General features: G+C 44.3%; 1 protein-coding gene across 1 annotated transcript; it reads left to right on the forward strand.

The window, feature by feature from the left end:
- Positions 1-5,158: 5,158 nt before the first annotated feature.
- PNLIPRP1 (pancreatic lipase related protein 1) lies at positions 5,159-17,888 on the forward strand. The gene is made up of 13 exons (XM_053583824.1): positions 5,159-5,169; positions 5,344-5,392; positions 5,949-6,103; positions 6,889-7,014; positions 8,808-8,942; positions 9,827-9,935; positions 11,394-11,513; positions 11,604-11,723; positions 13,027-13,145; positions 14,012-14,141; positions 16,069-16,177; positions 17,327-17,494; positions 17,770-17,888. Exons 2-13 carry the CDS (start codon positions 5,344-5,346, stop codon positions 17,831-17,833), a joined length of 1,404 nt encoding a protein of 467 aa, XP_053439799.1. The 5' UTR covers positions 5,159-5,169; the 3' UTR covers positions 17,834-17,888.

A 17,888-nucleotide genomic window follows, 5' to 3' on the forward strand; every position in this document is an offset into this window, starting at 1 on the left:
CACACCACCATTCCAACACACAGGGGAAATTCTGCCAGCTCATGAGACCATCAGAAACATGATTCGATTTGATGCAGGTACATCTCCAGGCTGTGGGAAAGATTTAGAAAACATCTTTCTCAAAACAAAGACCTCTTTGGAATTAAAGGGCCCAACTTGAACTCAACTCTGTCTTTCCCCCAAAATACACAAGACTATTCTCTCTTACAGAGTGGCGAGTTATATAAATGTTCTGAACTTAAAATTAATTGAAGGAGAAAACAAAGACAGGACTGATTGACTGCAGGAAAGCAGCTTGTCTAGCTAAACGTGTGGACACAGCCCAGGAAAACTGGTGACCTCATTCTTTATCTTTGTGACTTTCAAGGAGTCACACAAAATCCTCAGATGTTCAAGTTCCTTATAGAAAATGACATAGTATTTTCATATAAGCCACCTCCCATATACTTAAATCACCCTGAGATCACTTGTAACCTATTATAATGTAAATGTTACATAAATAGTTGTTATGTTGTATTTTTTTTTATTTGTATTATTTTTTAATTGTTGGATTACTATTTTGGGAAGGTTTCTTTTTTGCTTTCTAAATACAGTAATTTCCATCCATGGTTGGTTGAGTCTGGGGACGTGATCCATGGATAAGGAGGGCCGACTGTAATTCAAGCATATCTCCTGACCTAACCAGGCCAGTCACCGAGTAATTAATAATACTGAGCTGAGACGCACAGAGCCAGGGAATCTCTGCAGCAGAAACAGATCCAAGGCAGAAGGGATCTGAGGATGGCTGTGCTGAGGTCTCCAGCGTGGCACCAGTTCTTGGGCTTCCCTGGGTCAACCCTTTCATGGTTCCATGAGATACCTCAATATTCTTCCAATAAATCTCTGTCTCTCTCTCTCTCTCCCTCTTTCTCTCTCTCTCTCTCTGATTTAACCAGCCAGAACCACAGAACTATCATAACATACCCCTAAAAATGTCCCTGTTTCAAACAACTAATGATCTCTATGTTATTCATTATTGTTTTGGAGGTGAGGCAGGAGTGACAAAAATAGGCAAAAATAGTCAATATACAGGGGATTTCTAATAACAGAATTCGCTATTGAGAACACAAGGCAGCAACAGCTATCAAAATGTCAAATACAGCCTCAATTGAACAATGGTTCAACTTCGAATTTTTCAACATTACAGTGGTGTGCAAGCAAAACACTTCAGTAGAAACTGTACTTCAACAAATTCAATAAGTTACATGAGATGTTCAGTACTTTATTATAAAATAGGCTTTGCATTAAATGATTTTGCCCAACTGTGGGCTACTTTATGTGTCTGAGCACATTTAAGGTAGACTAGGCTGAGCTATGATGTTCTGGAGATAAAGTGTATAAAATACGTTTTCAACTTACAGTATTTTCAACTTATATGGGCTTACTGGATATAATTAGAGTATGTAAAAAAAAATCTGTATCATTATATTTTGCCCTTAAATTCCACCTGTAGGAATTTATCCCATAGGTATACACAGCCTTGTGGAAAATGACAAATGTGTAAGAATATTTTAATGCATTGTTTCAATGCGGTAAAAGATGGATAACAACCAAATGTTCACCGACTCATTAAATAAATATCCGAATACCAGAACATCGTGCAGCTGGAGAAAAGATTGGAGCAGATCTATACCCACTGACAAGGACTGATTTTCAGAATTTACAGTTAATTTTTCAGAGTTGGGCATGGTGGCTCACCCCTGTAATCCCAGCACTGTGGGAGGCAGAGGTGGGAGGATCTCTTGAGCTGAGGAGTTTAAAACCAAGCTGAACAAAAGTGAGACCCCATCTTTACTAAAAACAGAAAAATTAGCTGGACGTTGTGGCAGGTGCCTGTAGTGTTGTGCCCAGGAGTTCCACAAAGACCACTCTGCCAGACAAGTCAAATTTACAGCCGAGTCCTTTTAGTGAGCCGGCCAGCGACTGCCTCAGCATCCCAACATGGGGTTTCTGAGAGCAGCTCTGAGTGCTTGAGGGGTTTTTAAGGCCTGGTCTGCATCCTGGTTGGCACATAGGCTGTCCAGGTGCATCCAGGTGGGGTAGAAGGCAAGCATTGTACAGAAGCAGAATTTTGCGGTTTTTTTGTTTTAATATTTTCCCCTACACATCTTAGTTCCAGTACTTTTCCTCCATACATTTTTGTCTCAGTAGTCTTTCCACCTGGTATTGTGTAAAGGTCAGTCCGGGGAGAGTTGGTTTGTTTCCCAGGGAGTTAGTCGAGTAAGAAGTTAGTGAGGACTTTCCCATCTATCTTGGGAGTGAACCAGACTTACTGCATTTTGTTGAGGGCTTGCAGCCCAGGATTTTTTCAGGACTTAACTGGTATTTTTCCATTATAGCTTATGCCTAACAGTAGTCCCAGCTACTCAGGAGGCTGAAGCAGGAGAAACAGTTGAACTCAAGAGTTTGAGGTTGCTGTGAGCTAGGCTGATGTCAGGGCACTCTAACCTGGGGCAACAGAATGAGACTCTGTCTCAAAAAAAAAAAAAGAAGCACAGTTAATTTTTTAAAATCAGGTTGCAAACAGCATGTAGGATGTGTTACCTATTTGTACTTTTAAATGAAATAATGTATATATGCCATTTCATATACAGGATTACATACAGAGATAATACTCTATAGATACAGACGTGTATTAGAGAGACTATCTGGAAATGCACACCAGGAGCTAGTATAGGAACATTTTTAACTTACATTGTATAATATGTATGGGGGCGTGTATTATGTATACACAAACATGAATAAAATTTTAAAACTTGTAGGAAAGAAAAATTACCCCCAAATGCCCAGGCCCCTACCCTCAAGCATCTGGAGCCTATACTTGCTCTCGTCACCAGGCCCAAGAAGCCGCTGAAGATGTTAAACCCTTCTTCCCTGCTTAGAGGACGCCCACATCCGCTCTGACCGTCTTTGACCATTGAACCCCTGAAGAAGGGGCCTTTCCCTTCAGAGTGAGCAGAGAGCCCACCCATGAACTTGGCAGTGAAGTAAGATCGGGAGAAAAGGCAGAGGGGCCTGGGCAAATTGTGATAGATCTGTGATGATCGCTTCTCCCACATCTAATCTCAGATGTTCTTATTCTTCCTGCCTCTCCGAAGAACGACATCGCTCTTCCACTCCTTACAACTGAGGATCCTCACTCTCCAGCCCTAGACTTCACCTTGACAGCGAGGGGAAGTGCCTGCATGCTGTGCGTGTGTGCATTCACCCTTTTGTTAATCATAACCACTTTGGTGCCAGGCTCTTCGGGCACAGCAGGAGCCAGAACAGACACGCTGTCCACCTCATGGCATTACATTCTAGATGGGAGGAAGTGACAGATGAATAGTGTGGATGATTATGAGTGCCATCAAGTGATCTGAAGGAAGCAAACAGGGTTGTGGGGAGCTGGGGTCCAGGGCCAAGTGGGGGTCTGGCAGTGGAGGGTTTTAGGCATGGGCAGTAAAGTCATCACTGAAAAGGAGACATTTAAACTCCTTGTTGAAGAACAAAGAGTCGACCCAGTGGAGGCTCAGGGGAGAGAGCTTCAGGCTGTAGGATTAGCGAGTGCAAAGTGAATCCCTGAGGACACGAGCAGAGGGCAAAGTGGGAAGTGGCAAGAGAGAGCCAAGAGGCAGGCAGGGCACTGGACACCTCCTGCCAACCAGTTTCCCTCTACACCCACCATTAGATTTTCACAAATCTTGTGTACAGTCTTACAGTGTCAAAAAACAAAATAAAACAAAACAAAAACCCATAAATGCCTGTGACTTCACCACAGCCTGTGTCAATGGCTCCAGCACCTTCCCAGACTCCATGAGCAGACTTCCAAAGACCAAATGCCTCATCACCTAGACAGGCCAGCCAGAGGGCTGAGGCCTGCCAGGGTTTAAGGGAAGTATATTTCCTATTCTGATTTATTCTATGTAAGTATCTCCCCTGTCTGTGTGGCTGACACCCAACAAAGCTCATTGATTATTGCTCCACGTAATTAAATACTCAGTGGCTCCGTATTTCATTCTTACAGCCTTGATTCAAATCCCATCTCATCAGTCATTAGCTGTGTGGCTTTAGAGGCAATTTGCTTATCACTCTGTGCCTCCGTTTCCACATCTGTAAAGGGAGGCTTATAATAGCACCTACCTAACAGAGTGGTTGTAAGATTAAGTTAGATAAAGCGTATAAAGTACTTGGGACTCTGGCTATACTTGGCAAAGCTGAACACCTGTCAGCTGCTACTGTTTATTACTCCTGAAGAAATCCTTTCCATTTTCTTAACAAGAGGGCCCTTGGATCTGTGCCTCAGTGTTCTGTTTATACCAGATTGTAGACTTGGACACTGAGGCATATTTAACTTGGCAGTGGGGGGCACCATGTGGAGGCTTATCTAACTTGCTGTGTGAACTGGCCGGGCTGCTCACAGATGTGCAGGTCCGTGAGTAAATCACGTGAGTCACACAGAGGCTGAGTCTTACCTGCAGGTGTGCAGCCTTCAGAAGATCTGGAGGAACTCCAGGGAGTGGGCTTTGGGGGACTCCTGAACCCAACTGTTGAAATTAGAGTGACATAATGCAATAATTGCTACTGTTTTAAACCATTATGTTTTAGTTTGGTCCACTGCATAGCAATAGATCACTGAAGCAGGGAGTTAATGGGAGAACGTGTCCCCAAAGCTCAGGTACCCACATACTGCTAATCTGTCAGAGAGAGAAAAAGAAAGAAGAGGTTTGCTTAATAAGACACTTCCCTTTCCTTCCAGCTAGTTGATGGAATTTCCATTATTCTAAGTAAGAAATACTGCCATCTGTTTAGAATTTGATGCTGTGTCCTTATTGAAACCTGTAAACTACTTGGTGATAACATAGAATTGAAAAGTCAGGCCCGTTCAGCTCACGCGTGCACTTATAGTTACATAAGCACCAAGTTAGTGACTTTTCTCCCTCTGTAACCAGGCATTCTTTCATCTTCCTAGACTTGTGAAAAGATTATTAATAATCTTGTTTTGTGTATTTGTGCAGATTACAACATGAAGCGCTATCATCACCTGCTGTTTCTTGAAGTAACGTCCAAATGATAAGACTGGAATATAAAGAAAATACAAGGGCTGGGTACTGGGTCCAGAGAGAGGGGACAGCTGGCACTCTGGGCAGGGTAAGCCACTCTGCCCCTCCTTTTGCCCTTCTGCTGGGAATTAGAGGCGAGGCTAACAACCTTGAAGAGCTGGGAGTCTTTGCTCTTAGCTCTGGTAATGCCCGGTGAGGCTGAGTATGTTTAAATTTATTATATTGTTATTATTATATAATACATGATCTATGTTATCCATAGATGCTGATCTTCTGGACAATCACGCTCTTCCTGCTGGGAGCAGCCCAAGGTAAGAAGCATCACACCTGGCCCTTGGGAAGAGCTTAAATCCAAGATCTCAGCACTGGCCAGAGGAAGCTTTAGCCCGGTAGGGCTCCAAGCATCTCCTGGACTCTGGGTTCTGGGGCTGACCCTTTACCCGGGAGAGCGGGCAGGGCAGTTCGAGGGGCCTGCTTCAGAGAATGTGCCCACCAGCTGCCTTCATGCCCAGGGTGCCTAGGGCTGACTTTCCTGGGTAGAGCAGTCAACACCTTCCTGATTTCACATACTGACTTAGTAGTGCCTGTTATCACATTAGTGAAGTAAATATATCAGAAGAGCTGGGATGGGACTCAGAACTTTTAAGTTTTGAGGATGTTTCTGAGCAAAGGCACCACTGGTGTCCCTGTGGGATTTACTGGGACTGGTCCCAAGCCAGTAGGTGGGTGCTAGGGCCAAGAGGAAAGAGGGGCAGAGGAGGGCGCATCCATGGTCTTCAGACTGTGCCCAGGACAGGAGAGTGACAAAGCCCAGAAAGGGGTGACACCCAAAGCCCCTCCTTGAGCAGACTCATGCTTTCTCTGTAGGAAAAGAAGTTTGCTATGAGGACCTTGGGTGCTTTTCTGACACTGAGCCTTGGGCTGGGACAGCAATCAGGCCCCTGAAAATTCTCCCCTGGAGCCCAGAGAAGATCGGCACCCGTTTCCTGCTCTATACCAATGAAAACCCAAACACCTTTCAAGTGAGACCTCTGTCGTTTTGACACCATGGCACTGGGGGAGGGGCTGTGCCAGCTTGCAGACCACGGGGTCCTTATCTCCACACCCTCCTCACTAACTCCTGCCTGCCCCACCACATCCTTCTAACTGCCCTCCAGGCCTAGCCAGACCTAGACAGAGTAGGTCTTCAGCAAATTTGGCTTGAATGAATGAATGAATGGGTCCCACTTGCCAGAGTCTCTAGCTGTTAGGTGTTCTGGTCTGGGGCAAAGAGCTTTCTGTTTAACAAGAACCATAGGGAAGGCTCGGTGCCTGTAGCTCAAACGGTTAATACACCAGAGCTGGCAGGTTTGAATACAGCCCGGGTCTACCAAACAACAATGACAACTACAACCAAAAAATAGCCAGGCATTGTGGCGGGCGCCTGTAGGCCCAGCTACATGGGAGGCTGAAGCAAGAGAATTGCTTAAGCCCAGCAGTTGGAGGTTGCTGTGAGCTGTGATGCCACAGTACTCTTCCCAGGGTGACAGCTTGATGTTCTGTCTCAAAAAAAAAAAAGAAAAAAAAAGAAAAAAGAACCACAGGGAAGGTAAGATGGGAGTCACAATCCAGACCCAGTGGAGGCAGTGGTTCCCGCCTTGGAGAGATAGGGTAGGGAAGGAAGATCAGAGTGGGCTTCATGGAAGAGATGGCTTTGTGCTAAGTTTTGAAAGGTTAAGGCATCGGGGCAGGCAGAGATGAGGAAGGGGAGAGATGGGCCGGCAGGGCTGGGCTGCACAAACATGCCACACTTCTGCATTCATCACAGACTCTTCTCCTCTCTGACCCATCAACAATTGATGCATCGAATTTTCAAACGAACAGGAAGACTCGGTTCATCATCCATGGCTTCATAGACAAGGGAGATGAGAGCTGGGTGACGGACATGTGCAAGGTAGGAGCCCACGTGTCCCTGTGCCAGCCACAGCCAGGGCTTCCCAGCAGCATCTCCACTTCACGTACGTACTCACAACAACGAGCTCGACAACACGAAATCCTGACATAGTAGGTAATGTAATGCCCCTTTCGCAGAAATAAAAATTCTTTTCGGTGTTTCTTAACTACATCTGTAGGCTGAAGCAACCCCATTTGCTATGTGAAAAATATTTCCACTATGTCATTTCTGGTTAAACCATGGCTTAATATTTTCTGCTTCCATTTTTAGCAAGAATACTTTGTATTCCCATAAATGAAAGATTATGTTCTTTTTGTTCAAATCTTTCCCATATTCTTCAGAGTTAGAGATGTGTTGCTATGACCAGTGATTTGAGATATGGAGACTAAGATTGGGTAACTAAAATGGCAGAATAGAAAATGCCTCACCTACTTGTAGTATTGGTCAGAAGGACAGAAAGAGAAGAATACACACATGTGCACACGCAAATGCACACAGAGACACACAGACATGTGCACACGCGAATGCACACAGAGACACACAGACGTGTGCACACGCGAATGCCCACAGAGACACACAGACGTGTGCACACGCGAATGCACACAGAGACACACAGACGTGTGCACACGCGAATGCACACAGAGACACACAGACGTGTACACACACAGATGCACACAGAGACACACAGGCACACACAGACTTGTGCACACATATATGCACAGGCACACACATGCACAATATTCTAACAGCCCTTCTGGTTAAGAGTACATTGGTTCAGTCTGTTTCTGTTACCTCTGAATTTACCCCTAGATCCTGCCTTCCACACATACATCAATAACAATGCCAACCAGTAATGTCAACAGAAAAAATTACAAATGCAGAAAATTGAAGTCATTCTGCATTTGGCCTTGGTTTACCAGACATTTCACACTTTTCTCTTTCCTTGTCCTATCATTCACACGCATCTTATTGATACAAATATAGCCCACATTCTCCAGGGTTGTGAGAGATTCCTCGAGATTGCTTTGAAAATAAAAGTCCCACAGAAAGACCTCTCGGCGTCTCCGTGTATGTGATCACACAGATTAGTATTCTATGTGTGAAGTGATTCCAAGTGGATTTTAAATTCAAAGTACCATTTTAAACTCAAGCTGGTCCTGTGCACTGCCTGGCAGAACTCCTGGGGATATATCAGCTCCTTTGACATCCAGGAGGAAGTTTTTCTTTCTCAATCTCTTTTAATCAGTACAGTTCTATTTTTCAAAAATCTGCAGCGTATGTTTCCTCCGTGAAATACTGTGTCATCCTGTCTGAAAAAGTCATGAAGCTTCCCCTCCCCCTCCCCCCGCCCCACCCCACCCCGCTTTAAAGTTCAGTACATGCCCAGCAGGCAGGGGCATTGCCAAGGGGTGAAAAGGATGCCTCGCAGTCAAATCCACACGTTCATTTAGACACTCGCCGTTGGAGATCACAGTCAAGGTCTTTCCTTTTCAAAATAAGACTCTTAATGATGCAGTTGTTTTTTCCCCTCTTAATCAACCTTATTGAATTTGGTTGAAGAGAACCAGAAAATGGCCAGGTTTCAATTAATCTGCAAGCTGGAGAGGGAATCGATTTGCCTTTATCATAACATTTTCCCAGAAGGATAACTCCTGACCACAGGATTCCCATAAGAAAGTAGAGTTTATCTCAGTGCCCCAGCTAGAAGAAGAGGGAAGTGGCCATTTCTCATCCCTGGCTGGATGGGGCTTCTGAGATCTCATGATAACATCCTGGTATCTTCCCAACACCAGAACATGTTCAAGGTGGAGGAGGTAAACTGCATCTGTGTGGACTGGAAGAAGGGCTCGCAAACCACCTACTCGCAGGCCGCCAACAACGTGCGTGTGGTGGCTGCCCAGGTGGCCCAGATGCTCAGCATCCTCTCGGTGAGTCAACCAGCTGGGCCCTGTGAGGAGGGAAGCTACAGGTCTCTGTTGGGTAAATGAAGCTGGGAATTATGGATTAAAGAAGATTAGAAAGAATGAATATTTCTTTCACAACCTTACTTCTAGAACTGCAACTTGCCTTAATAATGACACACCAGTATTAGGGAAAGTAATAATTGCTAACACTTAGGGGAGGGCTTTTATTATCATCTTCAATTTATAAATAAAGAAATGGAGTCCCAGGAAGTTTAACTAGTTTACAAAAAAAAAAAAAAAATCACAGAGCAGGTGAATAGAAGAGTTGTCTTTTGGGCCCAGACCATCTAGACTCAGGGGCCACCCATGACCTCAGGTGGACTGTTTGGGCCAAAACACGGCATTGCTAGGGACAGCCAGCTGGAGCCAGAGAGCAGTGTGTGCCATCGGCATGTGCCAACTCTGCCAGCTTATTGATGTGGGTTCTGTTGATGTTAGGGAATTTCTTTTGCCACAATACTTTTGTTTGTTTTTTCCTACCCCAGTCTTTCATTTTAACTAATTCTTTAAGTTAAGTCAGTAATTCATGGGACTATATTCCATACCAGGTAAAGGTCCCAGCCATCTCTGTGTTATAGTTGAAGGATCTGCAAGAGAACCAACTTCCGCACCCCTGCAGCAATCAGAACTCATGGTGTTTGTACGAGAGGCACTGTAGACCCATACATGAGGTGTGCAGACATCTCTTGAGAACATGTGCAAACACCTCATAGCTCTATATTGATTTTTGCACTTAGGGCAGTGGGAGGCTAGGAAGGTTCTCAACAGAGGAGTAATATTGTCAGGGGGGCATGCTACCAAAAAGCACAGCACAAAAATGTCCTGAAAATGCAATCTACCCTCTACAGAAAGACTACAGCTACTCACCTTCCAATGTCCACCTCATTGGCCACAGCCTGGGAGCCCATGTGGCTGGAGAGGCAGGGAGCAGGACCCCAGGCCTGGCTAGGATTACCGGTAAGGCCCCAGAGACAGAGACCCATGTTTCGTCCCCAGTAATCCCAGAATGAGGTCACAAGAAAGCTGCCCAGTTTAGAGATGCCCCAAATAAGACTGTCCCCTTTAGCCGTGGCAGAGCTGAGTGGAGCCTGCACAGAACATTTTAGGAAGCCCCCAAGGAGCTCCTGAGCCACTGTGGCAAGGAAGGGGTGGCTTTGTCTCCTGCTTCTTCCATTTCTGTCCTGGTCCCGCCTCCCTGGGTCCAAGTTTTCTGGTCCTGTAGGTAAATCACCAGGACTGGGCATCCAGGAAAATGCAGACTAAGGCTAGCACGGGTGTGAGCAAAACATAATCAAGAGGGGGCTATATTGTCACTTCTTTCCACTTGTCTTTGAAATCGAGAGCAGAACAGAACCTGAAGACAGTTTCCCACTGCCTCTGCTGGTAGAAGGGACCCAACCATAATTATGGCCAAAAGCATCCTTTTAACTCAAGCAAAACATATGAATTATAACAACAACCAAATATACTTATAAAATATATTTTTAAAATTATAGTAAGCATAGATTAGATGCCTGCTTATCCCAAATACTGCACAGAGTGCTTTATGTGTTATCATTTGATTCTCAGAACTAAATAAACGGGCGCAGGAGAGCAAACAGCTTGCCAGTCACACAACTAGCAGTGGAACTTAGATCTAGACATAACTTTGCTGATGTTTGGCTCAAGCAACTCTATCTTCGTGCGAAACTTCCCCTTTATTTTCAGCAAATAACTACGTTCATATTCATACTTTTTCAGCTGCTCTGATTAAATCTTCAAAAGCCTATTAACAAATCCAGGAGTTTTGCCAAAGAAATATAGTCAAAAAATAATATTTTATTTACCTACCCATGACTATATGTCAGGCGCTGTGCTAAGTGCTACATATTAACTCATTTAATCTATAACCACCATATAAAACGGATGCTATTATTAGCCTATTTTATAAAGTAGGGAAATTGAGGCACAAAAAGGTTGAGTGACTTTCTTAAGGTCTTGCAACTTGCCGCAAACGTAGCTGAGTAGGGTTTTGAAACCAGATAACCTAACACCAGATTCTGTGCTCTTAATGATGATACCATACGATGCTTCCCTCTTTTTTCTTCAAAGTTGGAAAGAGAAAAAGGATGTTGAAGATGACAGATATACAAGTAAATAGTAGAATCTTATGTGGAAAAAAATCCTTGTTCAAACAAAATCTCAATTCCTTGGCTCATCTACCTTCTTCTATCCATGCCAGTGGGGCCCTCTTGTCATGAGCTACATCAAGACTTTGGGGCCTCATATTCAGCACCCAGGACCATGGCACTGTAAAACTCCAGGGCATGGCACCCCTTGAGTTGGGCAGTGCAAAGCCTCGGCAACTGTACACCCTCATCCTGCTAACACCTACAGTCAGGTCTGTTGTTCTGAAGGGCTGACCATCTCTTTTAGGACTGGATCCCGTAGAAGCGAATTTTGAGGGCACTGATGAAGAGGTGCGACTTGACCCCTCTGATGCTAACTTTGTTGATGTGATTCACACGGATGCAGCTCCCCTGATTCCATTCTTGGGTGAGATTCATGGTGCTCCAGCTTCAAGCACATGCAATTGTTTTAACCACAAGAGCCCTACATGACAAAAGGCTGGGTCAAACATTTCAGGTTTTGGAACAAACCAACTGGTGGGTCACCTTGACTTCTTCCCCAATGGAGGAGAGAACATGCCAGGATGCAAGAAGAATGCCCTGTCGCAGATCGTGGACCTGGATGGCATCTGGGAAGGTACAGCCATGGTGGGGGTAAGGGGCATAACGGGGGCAGGGAGGGCATCACTTCCCTGGAGTGAGCAGCACATGGCCAGAGCAAATCTCAGGAGTGACAGCACATCTCTCTTTAAAATAATAGAAAAAGGAAATACCGAGAGTAAACATGCTAACTATAACTAAGAGAATTTTTTCGGCAAATGCTCCCTTAGGAGTCAATGGTGCAGTTCAAACTTATGTAATTAGGTCTAATTTAGTAGTCAGAATGAGAATCTCCCCAGTGGTTTCCATGGCAAAGCCATTGCTCACCTGGGCTGAGTAGGAATGAGGGACACTCCTGGGGAAGGAAGGTTGGAGTGGATTCTGCTATTAGAGGTGAGTATTCTTTATTTTTGATCTAGCACAGCTGGAAATAAAGGCAATCCTTCAGAGTCAGATAGACTCTGACTCTGTGGCTAATGAGGTCAAAAGGACTATAAACAGGTGAAATTTTATACCAAACTTTTCATGTGGCACCACACAGGTTAAAAACCTTAGTGGGTTTTTCTAATGAGTAATGATTTTTATTGAATTTCATCAAAATGACTTAGATGCCATCAAAGCAAATATTAAGAATGAGGACAAATGCATTTTTGTTTTTTAGGAGGGTTTGCATGGAGATAGTGCCCTAAACTCTCCACCAGTAATGACCAAACAATTTCTGACCAGGTTTGAAAGGATGTCTTGTGACATTTGTCACTCGGCAGGAATTTCTGGGAGCCAAGGAAGGTTGAGAGGAAAATCTGGACACTATATCATGCTCAGACAAAGTCATCTAAAGTTATGGCCCTCTTTTTTAAAAGCAGCATGAAAATGTCCTTGTACTGGCTTTGTCATATCTGGGAGGTCATATCACATCTGGTCATGTCTTTGAGGACCTCCAGCCTGGTACCTATGACACGAGATGGCACAGAGGTTAGAGGGATAGGGTTGGGCTTAAGTACCAGATCTCCCACTTACTAGCTATGAGCTATAAATTGAGGCTGTCGTCTGTAGACTATGCTGCAAAATATGGATTGTGTGATAATGTGTGGGTGTAAATGGGGATCCTATGGTACCCACCACCTCGGAAAGGTGAGGATAACATGGACAGTACATGCAAATGATCAAAACATTGCCCAGAACACAGATAGCACACTCTGTATGTTAATTGAGACTGTTGTGGCTGGATTTTGGACTTACTTTAAATTCCTGAAAATACAGTCCCACATTGGAGACAGGGGCAAAGGAGCTCTCCCGGCACTCCCAACCACCTCTGCAGACTTCTTCATTTGTGTCCCCAGGAACCCGGGACTTTGTGGCTTGCAATCACCTGAGAAGCTACAAGTATTACTCAGAGAGCATCCTCAACCCAGACGGGTTCACGGCATACCCCTGTGCTTCCTACAAGTCCTTCCAGGCTGTAAGCAACCGTCCTGACTGGAGTGACGGGCACTGCCCCACTGCGGGGCTGTCGTCCTGCTGTGCTTGGGACTTGCCATGCCTTGTCACTACGTGTCTTGCATTCTCCCTCGGAGTTCATGGTCCTGTGGCATGCTTGAGGCAGGAGGTGGCTAAAATTCTGGGGGAGATTAGTCTCATGGAAGAGAAAAACTCTGGGAAACCAGAGAAAAGAGCAGTCAATCTGATGATCTAGAAAGGCGTCCTGTAGGAGGCAACATTTGGATCTGACTTGCAGATGATAGAGTTTAGAAAAAAAGAACAATACACTCTTCTGATAAGGGCAGAGCCAGAACAGAAGAACAGATGAGGGAAGAGCTCGCTGCCCAGAGAGAAGCCAGGGAGGATGCCGGCCCCAGGTGTCAGGCTGACAACACGGGTTTCTCCTACCCCAGAAACAAGAGGCTGGAGCCTGCCTATTCTGGCTCTTAGGAGTCAGCATGAGCATCCCTTCCCAACTCCATGTTCAGCACCATCACACTGGTGTCTGAAATTGGCCACGGTCAGAGGATTTACACCATGGAAATTGGTAAATACTATGATCAGGGCTTTTTGTCCCGCATGCCACTCAGTGGAAGGTAGACGCCACCTAACCTGCGTCCTGGGCATCAGTATTTTTAAAGCTTCCCAAATAATTCTGATATGCTATGCATAAAGGCTGGGAACCTGTTCCAGATAAAAATAACTTAGAGCTCACCTATTCCAGCCCCCTTGCTGTTACAAATGAGAATGCTCAGGCTATAGGAAAATTGAATGTCTTCTCCCTCACATGTGTCAGTCATAAAAGGATGACTCGACCATGCTGTCTCCTCTATCTCTTCACGTTAGAATAAGTGCTTCCCGTGTCCAGACCAAGGGTGCCCCCAGATGGGTCACTATGCTGATAAATTTGCCGGCAAGACAAGTGTGGAGGAGCAGAAATTCTTCTTGAACACGGGAGAAGCCAGCAATTTTGCTCGTAAGTTGTACTTTGACTACCTGCCTAGGTAAAGAAAATACAGTTTCCATGACAAATGAAGGGCTTTTCTCTAACCTGAAGCATTTGTGGGTATGTGTTGATTATCTTAGAAAAGGGCACATCTACCCACAGTATCCCATTTAAAAGTCAGCTGAGGATTTAGAAAGAGCCTACATTTCTTCCATTTTATTTCTGTGGCATAAAATGAGTAGAAGCAAATAGTATAATTAATGGGATTGTGGCAATTTGCACTGTCCTTGTGACCAGTTACCCTGAATTTTTGCCACTTCACAGTCTATTGTTCCTTTTGTTTTTAAGACATATCTGTTCCTCTCTTCACTCAGTAGACACGTATCTTTCCTGGGCTGTGCCCCTTATAAAGCTCAGTCCCACTCTCCATTTTCCCTGCTCTGTCTGTACATTCCTGGGGCCCAGGGACTGCCTCACTGGTGGGGCAGGGGTGAGATTCGAGGTGGAGGGCTTGTGATTTCTCTACAAAACCCGCTGAATGGACTAGGACATAGGGTGGAGAGAAGGCTTATTTGAACCACTTTGTAGCAAACTTCCCTGTGACAGTTCTATCATATGTGACCCAGTAAAAACAGGAGCTATGTATTTACATGAATATAAAAACATAATACCTGTCTCATATAATTTTAAGGTCAGATTTATTGAAGTATAATTTGTATTCAGCAAAATTCACCCTTTTTAGTGTATAGTTCCATGAGTTTTGACAAGTAAATGGTTGTGGAACCACCTCCAACTCAAGGTACAGAATGTTTCCATCACTGTATATACAGAGGGTGCCCCCAAAAATGTATATGCATTTTAAGAGATGTTATCTATGTATTACTATATGTGTATGTGTATTAAGAAGATATTGGCTATCAATCCTTCAACTGATGTAGTGATGCATAAAACATATGCCCATGTTTTAACAACAAATTAAACCTTTAAAAAACATGTATTCATTCCTCAACCACATTTATCTATGGGCCTCAGACACTGTGGATTCCGGAATGAGCAAACACTGTACTCATGACGTTCATACACCAGCAGAGAAAACAGAACAAGCAGGCAGCCACGATGCTGTGGGCTCGGTGGGCTGCTGCACTATGAACAGGGGACCTGGCCTGGACCAGAGGGAGGGTCAGGGCCAATGTCTCTGAGGATATGAGAGATGAATACAAGGTAGCAAAGAGTGTGTTTCTATGTGTACACGTGCGTTTATGTGTGTGACTTTGTAGATTTATGTATACGAATGTCTGTGTAGATCTATGGGTTTATATGTGGGCATTTATGTGTATGTGAGTGTGTGGTTATAGGTGTGCGGGTTTGTGTAGGTTTATGTACATGTATGTTTATGTGTGTGTGTATGTGTGGATCTAGTCACTGGGACGGCACTCCAGGGGGAAGCCTAGAAGACAACTGTCCATGTGTCTACTCCGAGATGTGACCCAGCCCCTGCCCTGCAGGTGCTCACCTGACTGCACTCTGAGCCTCCTTCCCTGATGCAGAGACAAGCCCTCTCTTTTCACACTAACGCATAGCCCTGCCGTTCTGGAGCAGAGCTGCCCAGCAGACTTCCTGCATGTTCCATACTGTCCCGTACAGTCACCACTTCCTCCTGTGGCAAGTCAGCACTTGTAATGCAGCTAATACACATCAAAACCTCAATTTTTAATTTTATTGGATTTAAATGTAAGCAGCCACATGTGGCTAGTGACCCTCTTACTGGACAGTGCAGATCTATGGGGGTAGCTACTGCTGAAAATGAACTTCCCACTGAGGCTTCGTTTGAATCACAGATTAATAAGTAGCGTTTCTTATACTTGATGGCTCAGTGGAAGGGAAGGAGAGAGAAGTCTTGGATTCGGGTGACCTATTTTGCATGTGCATAAATTGAACTCTTCTATCCTCTGCACAGGCTGGAGATACGGGGTTTCCATAACATTGTCTGGAAGAACAGCCACAGGGCAGGTCAAAGTTGCTTTGTTTGGAGATAAAGGAAACACTCACCAGTATGAGATCTTCAGGTAATGTTCAGTTTTAGTGTTGCATCTCATTTGATGATATGCACAGCCTTCAAACCATACACTTAACTTGAACACTTATCATCTCTTTACCTATCAATGGATTTTAAATTACAGTCATGTCCCTCATAATGTTTTGGTCTACAAAACAGACCACATACACAATGGTTGTCTCATAGATTATGATGTGCTGTTTTTACTGTACATTTTCTATGGTTAGATATATTCAGATATACTAATATTTGCTGCTGCATTACAATTGCCTGCAGTATTAAGTACAGTAACATGTTGTACAGATTTATAGCCTAGGAGCGACAGACTGCTGCTATACCATGTAGGCTTGTATAAATCCACTCCCTGGTGTTCACGTAACAGCATTACCTAACAACCCATTTCTCAGAAAATATCCCTGTCCTTAAGTATGGATGACTATATTTACCCATGTACTCAGCTGCAGACTTCTGCTAATAAGCTTTATTTTCTCTATTATAAACCTAGGTATTCAGTTCTTTCTCTCTTGATAAATCAGATTTAAAAAATAAATTCATCTAGGCTGGGCACAGTGGCTCACATCTCTATCCTACTCTTTGGGAGGTTGAGTCTGGAGGATAGCTTGAGCCCAGGAATTCAGGACCAGCCTGAGCTACATAGTGAGACCCTGTCACTCCAAAAATAATATAACAATTAGCTAGGCATGTTGGTGGGCACCTGGGGTCCCAGCTACTCGGGATGCTGAGGCAGGAGGTTCATCTGTGTCCAGGACCTGGAGGCTGCAGTGAGCTACAACAATGTCACTCCACTCTAGCCTTCTCAACAGAGTAAGACCCTTCCTCAAAAATAAATGAATAAATAAATAAATCTAATATTACTTCAGATATCCTATTTTCTGACTAGTCTAGTAACATATATTTGTGGTATTAAACTACATGGCCAAATGACTTGTTTTTGTACAAATAATTCTTCCAGAAAGAAATACAAAATACATGTAATATGAAGGATTTACATTATTTTCTATAAGAAAGTTTTGAGGAAAAATTGACTTAAGTTTGAAAAACAAAAAATAATCCTGTTCATCTAGAGTAGAAAAAAGCTTGGACATTCTTGATCACTAAAAGTCATTTTTAAGAACAGGATGTTTCTGTTTATTTCAAGGGGGATTATCAAACCAGGCACAACGCATTCCAATGAGTTTGATGCAAAGCTTGATGTTGGAACAATTGAGAAAGTCAAGTTTCTTTGGAACAACAACGTGGTAAATCCAACCTTCCCGAAAGTGGGTGCAGCCAAGATCACCGTGCAGAAAGGAGAGGAGGAGACAGTGTATGTATCTTTGTATCTTTGCTGGTTTGTGCCTAAGGGTGTGTGCAGAGACTCTTGTTACAATGGAAAGCCACCCCAGCAAGGCTGGGCTTCTCAGACTTCAGGCCCTGAGGCTACTGTAGTTTCCAGGAATTGGCTTCAGCCAAAGCCTTAGTGCTCTCCCCCATTCCTTTTGAACTGCAAATCAGCAATTACCTTTGCTTAACAACTCCAGTCACCAATGCATTGGCTAAGGATGCCCAAACTCTTTAACAAGCACTCATTTTTCTCTGCAGGTACAACTTCTGCAGTGAGGACGCAGTGAGAGAAGACGTGCTGCTCACCCTCACTCCCTGCTAGACTCCAGGCCGGGGCGCGTTGCTGTACTCACACCAATAAAGTCCACTGTGCATCT

Source organism: Nycticebus coucang, chromosome 3 (assembly GCF_027406575.1).
Source record: "Nycticebus coucang isolate mNycCou1 chromosome 3, mNycCou1.pri, whole genome shotgun sequence".
NCBI classification, from domain to species: Eukaryota; Metazoa; Chordata; class Mammalia; order Primates; family Lorisidae; genus Nycticebus; species Nycticebus coucang.

What these genes read in the sequence shown, in the direction of transcription:
- PNLIPRP1 (XM_053583824.1), top strand. Translation starts at nt 5,344, where the DNA reads ATGCTGATCTTCTGGACAATCACGCTCTTCCTGCTGGGAGCAGCCCAA. An exon ending in TCCCCTGATTCCATTCTTGG is followed by an intron (nt 11,514 to 11,603) that starts GTGAGATTCATG and finishes CAAACATTTCAG; the next exon opens with GTTTTGGAACAAACCAACTG. An exon ending in CACCAGTATGAGATCTTCAG is followed by an intron (nt 16,178 to 17,326) that starts GTAATGTTCAGT and finishes GTTTATTTCAAG; the next exon opens with GGGGATTATCAAACCAGGCA.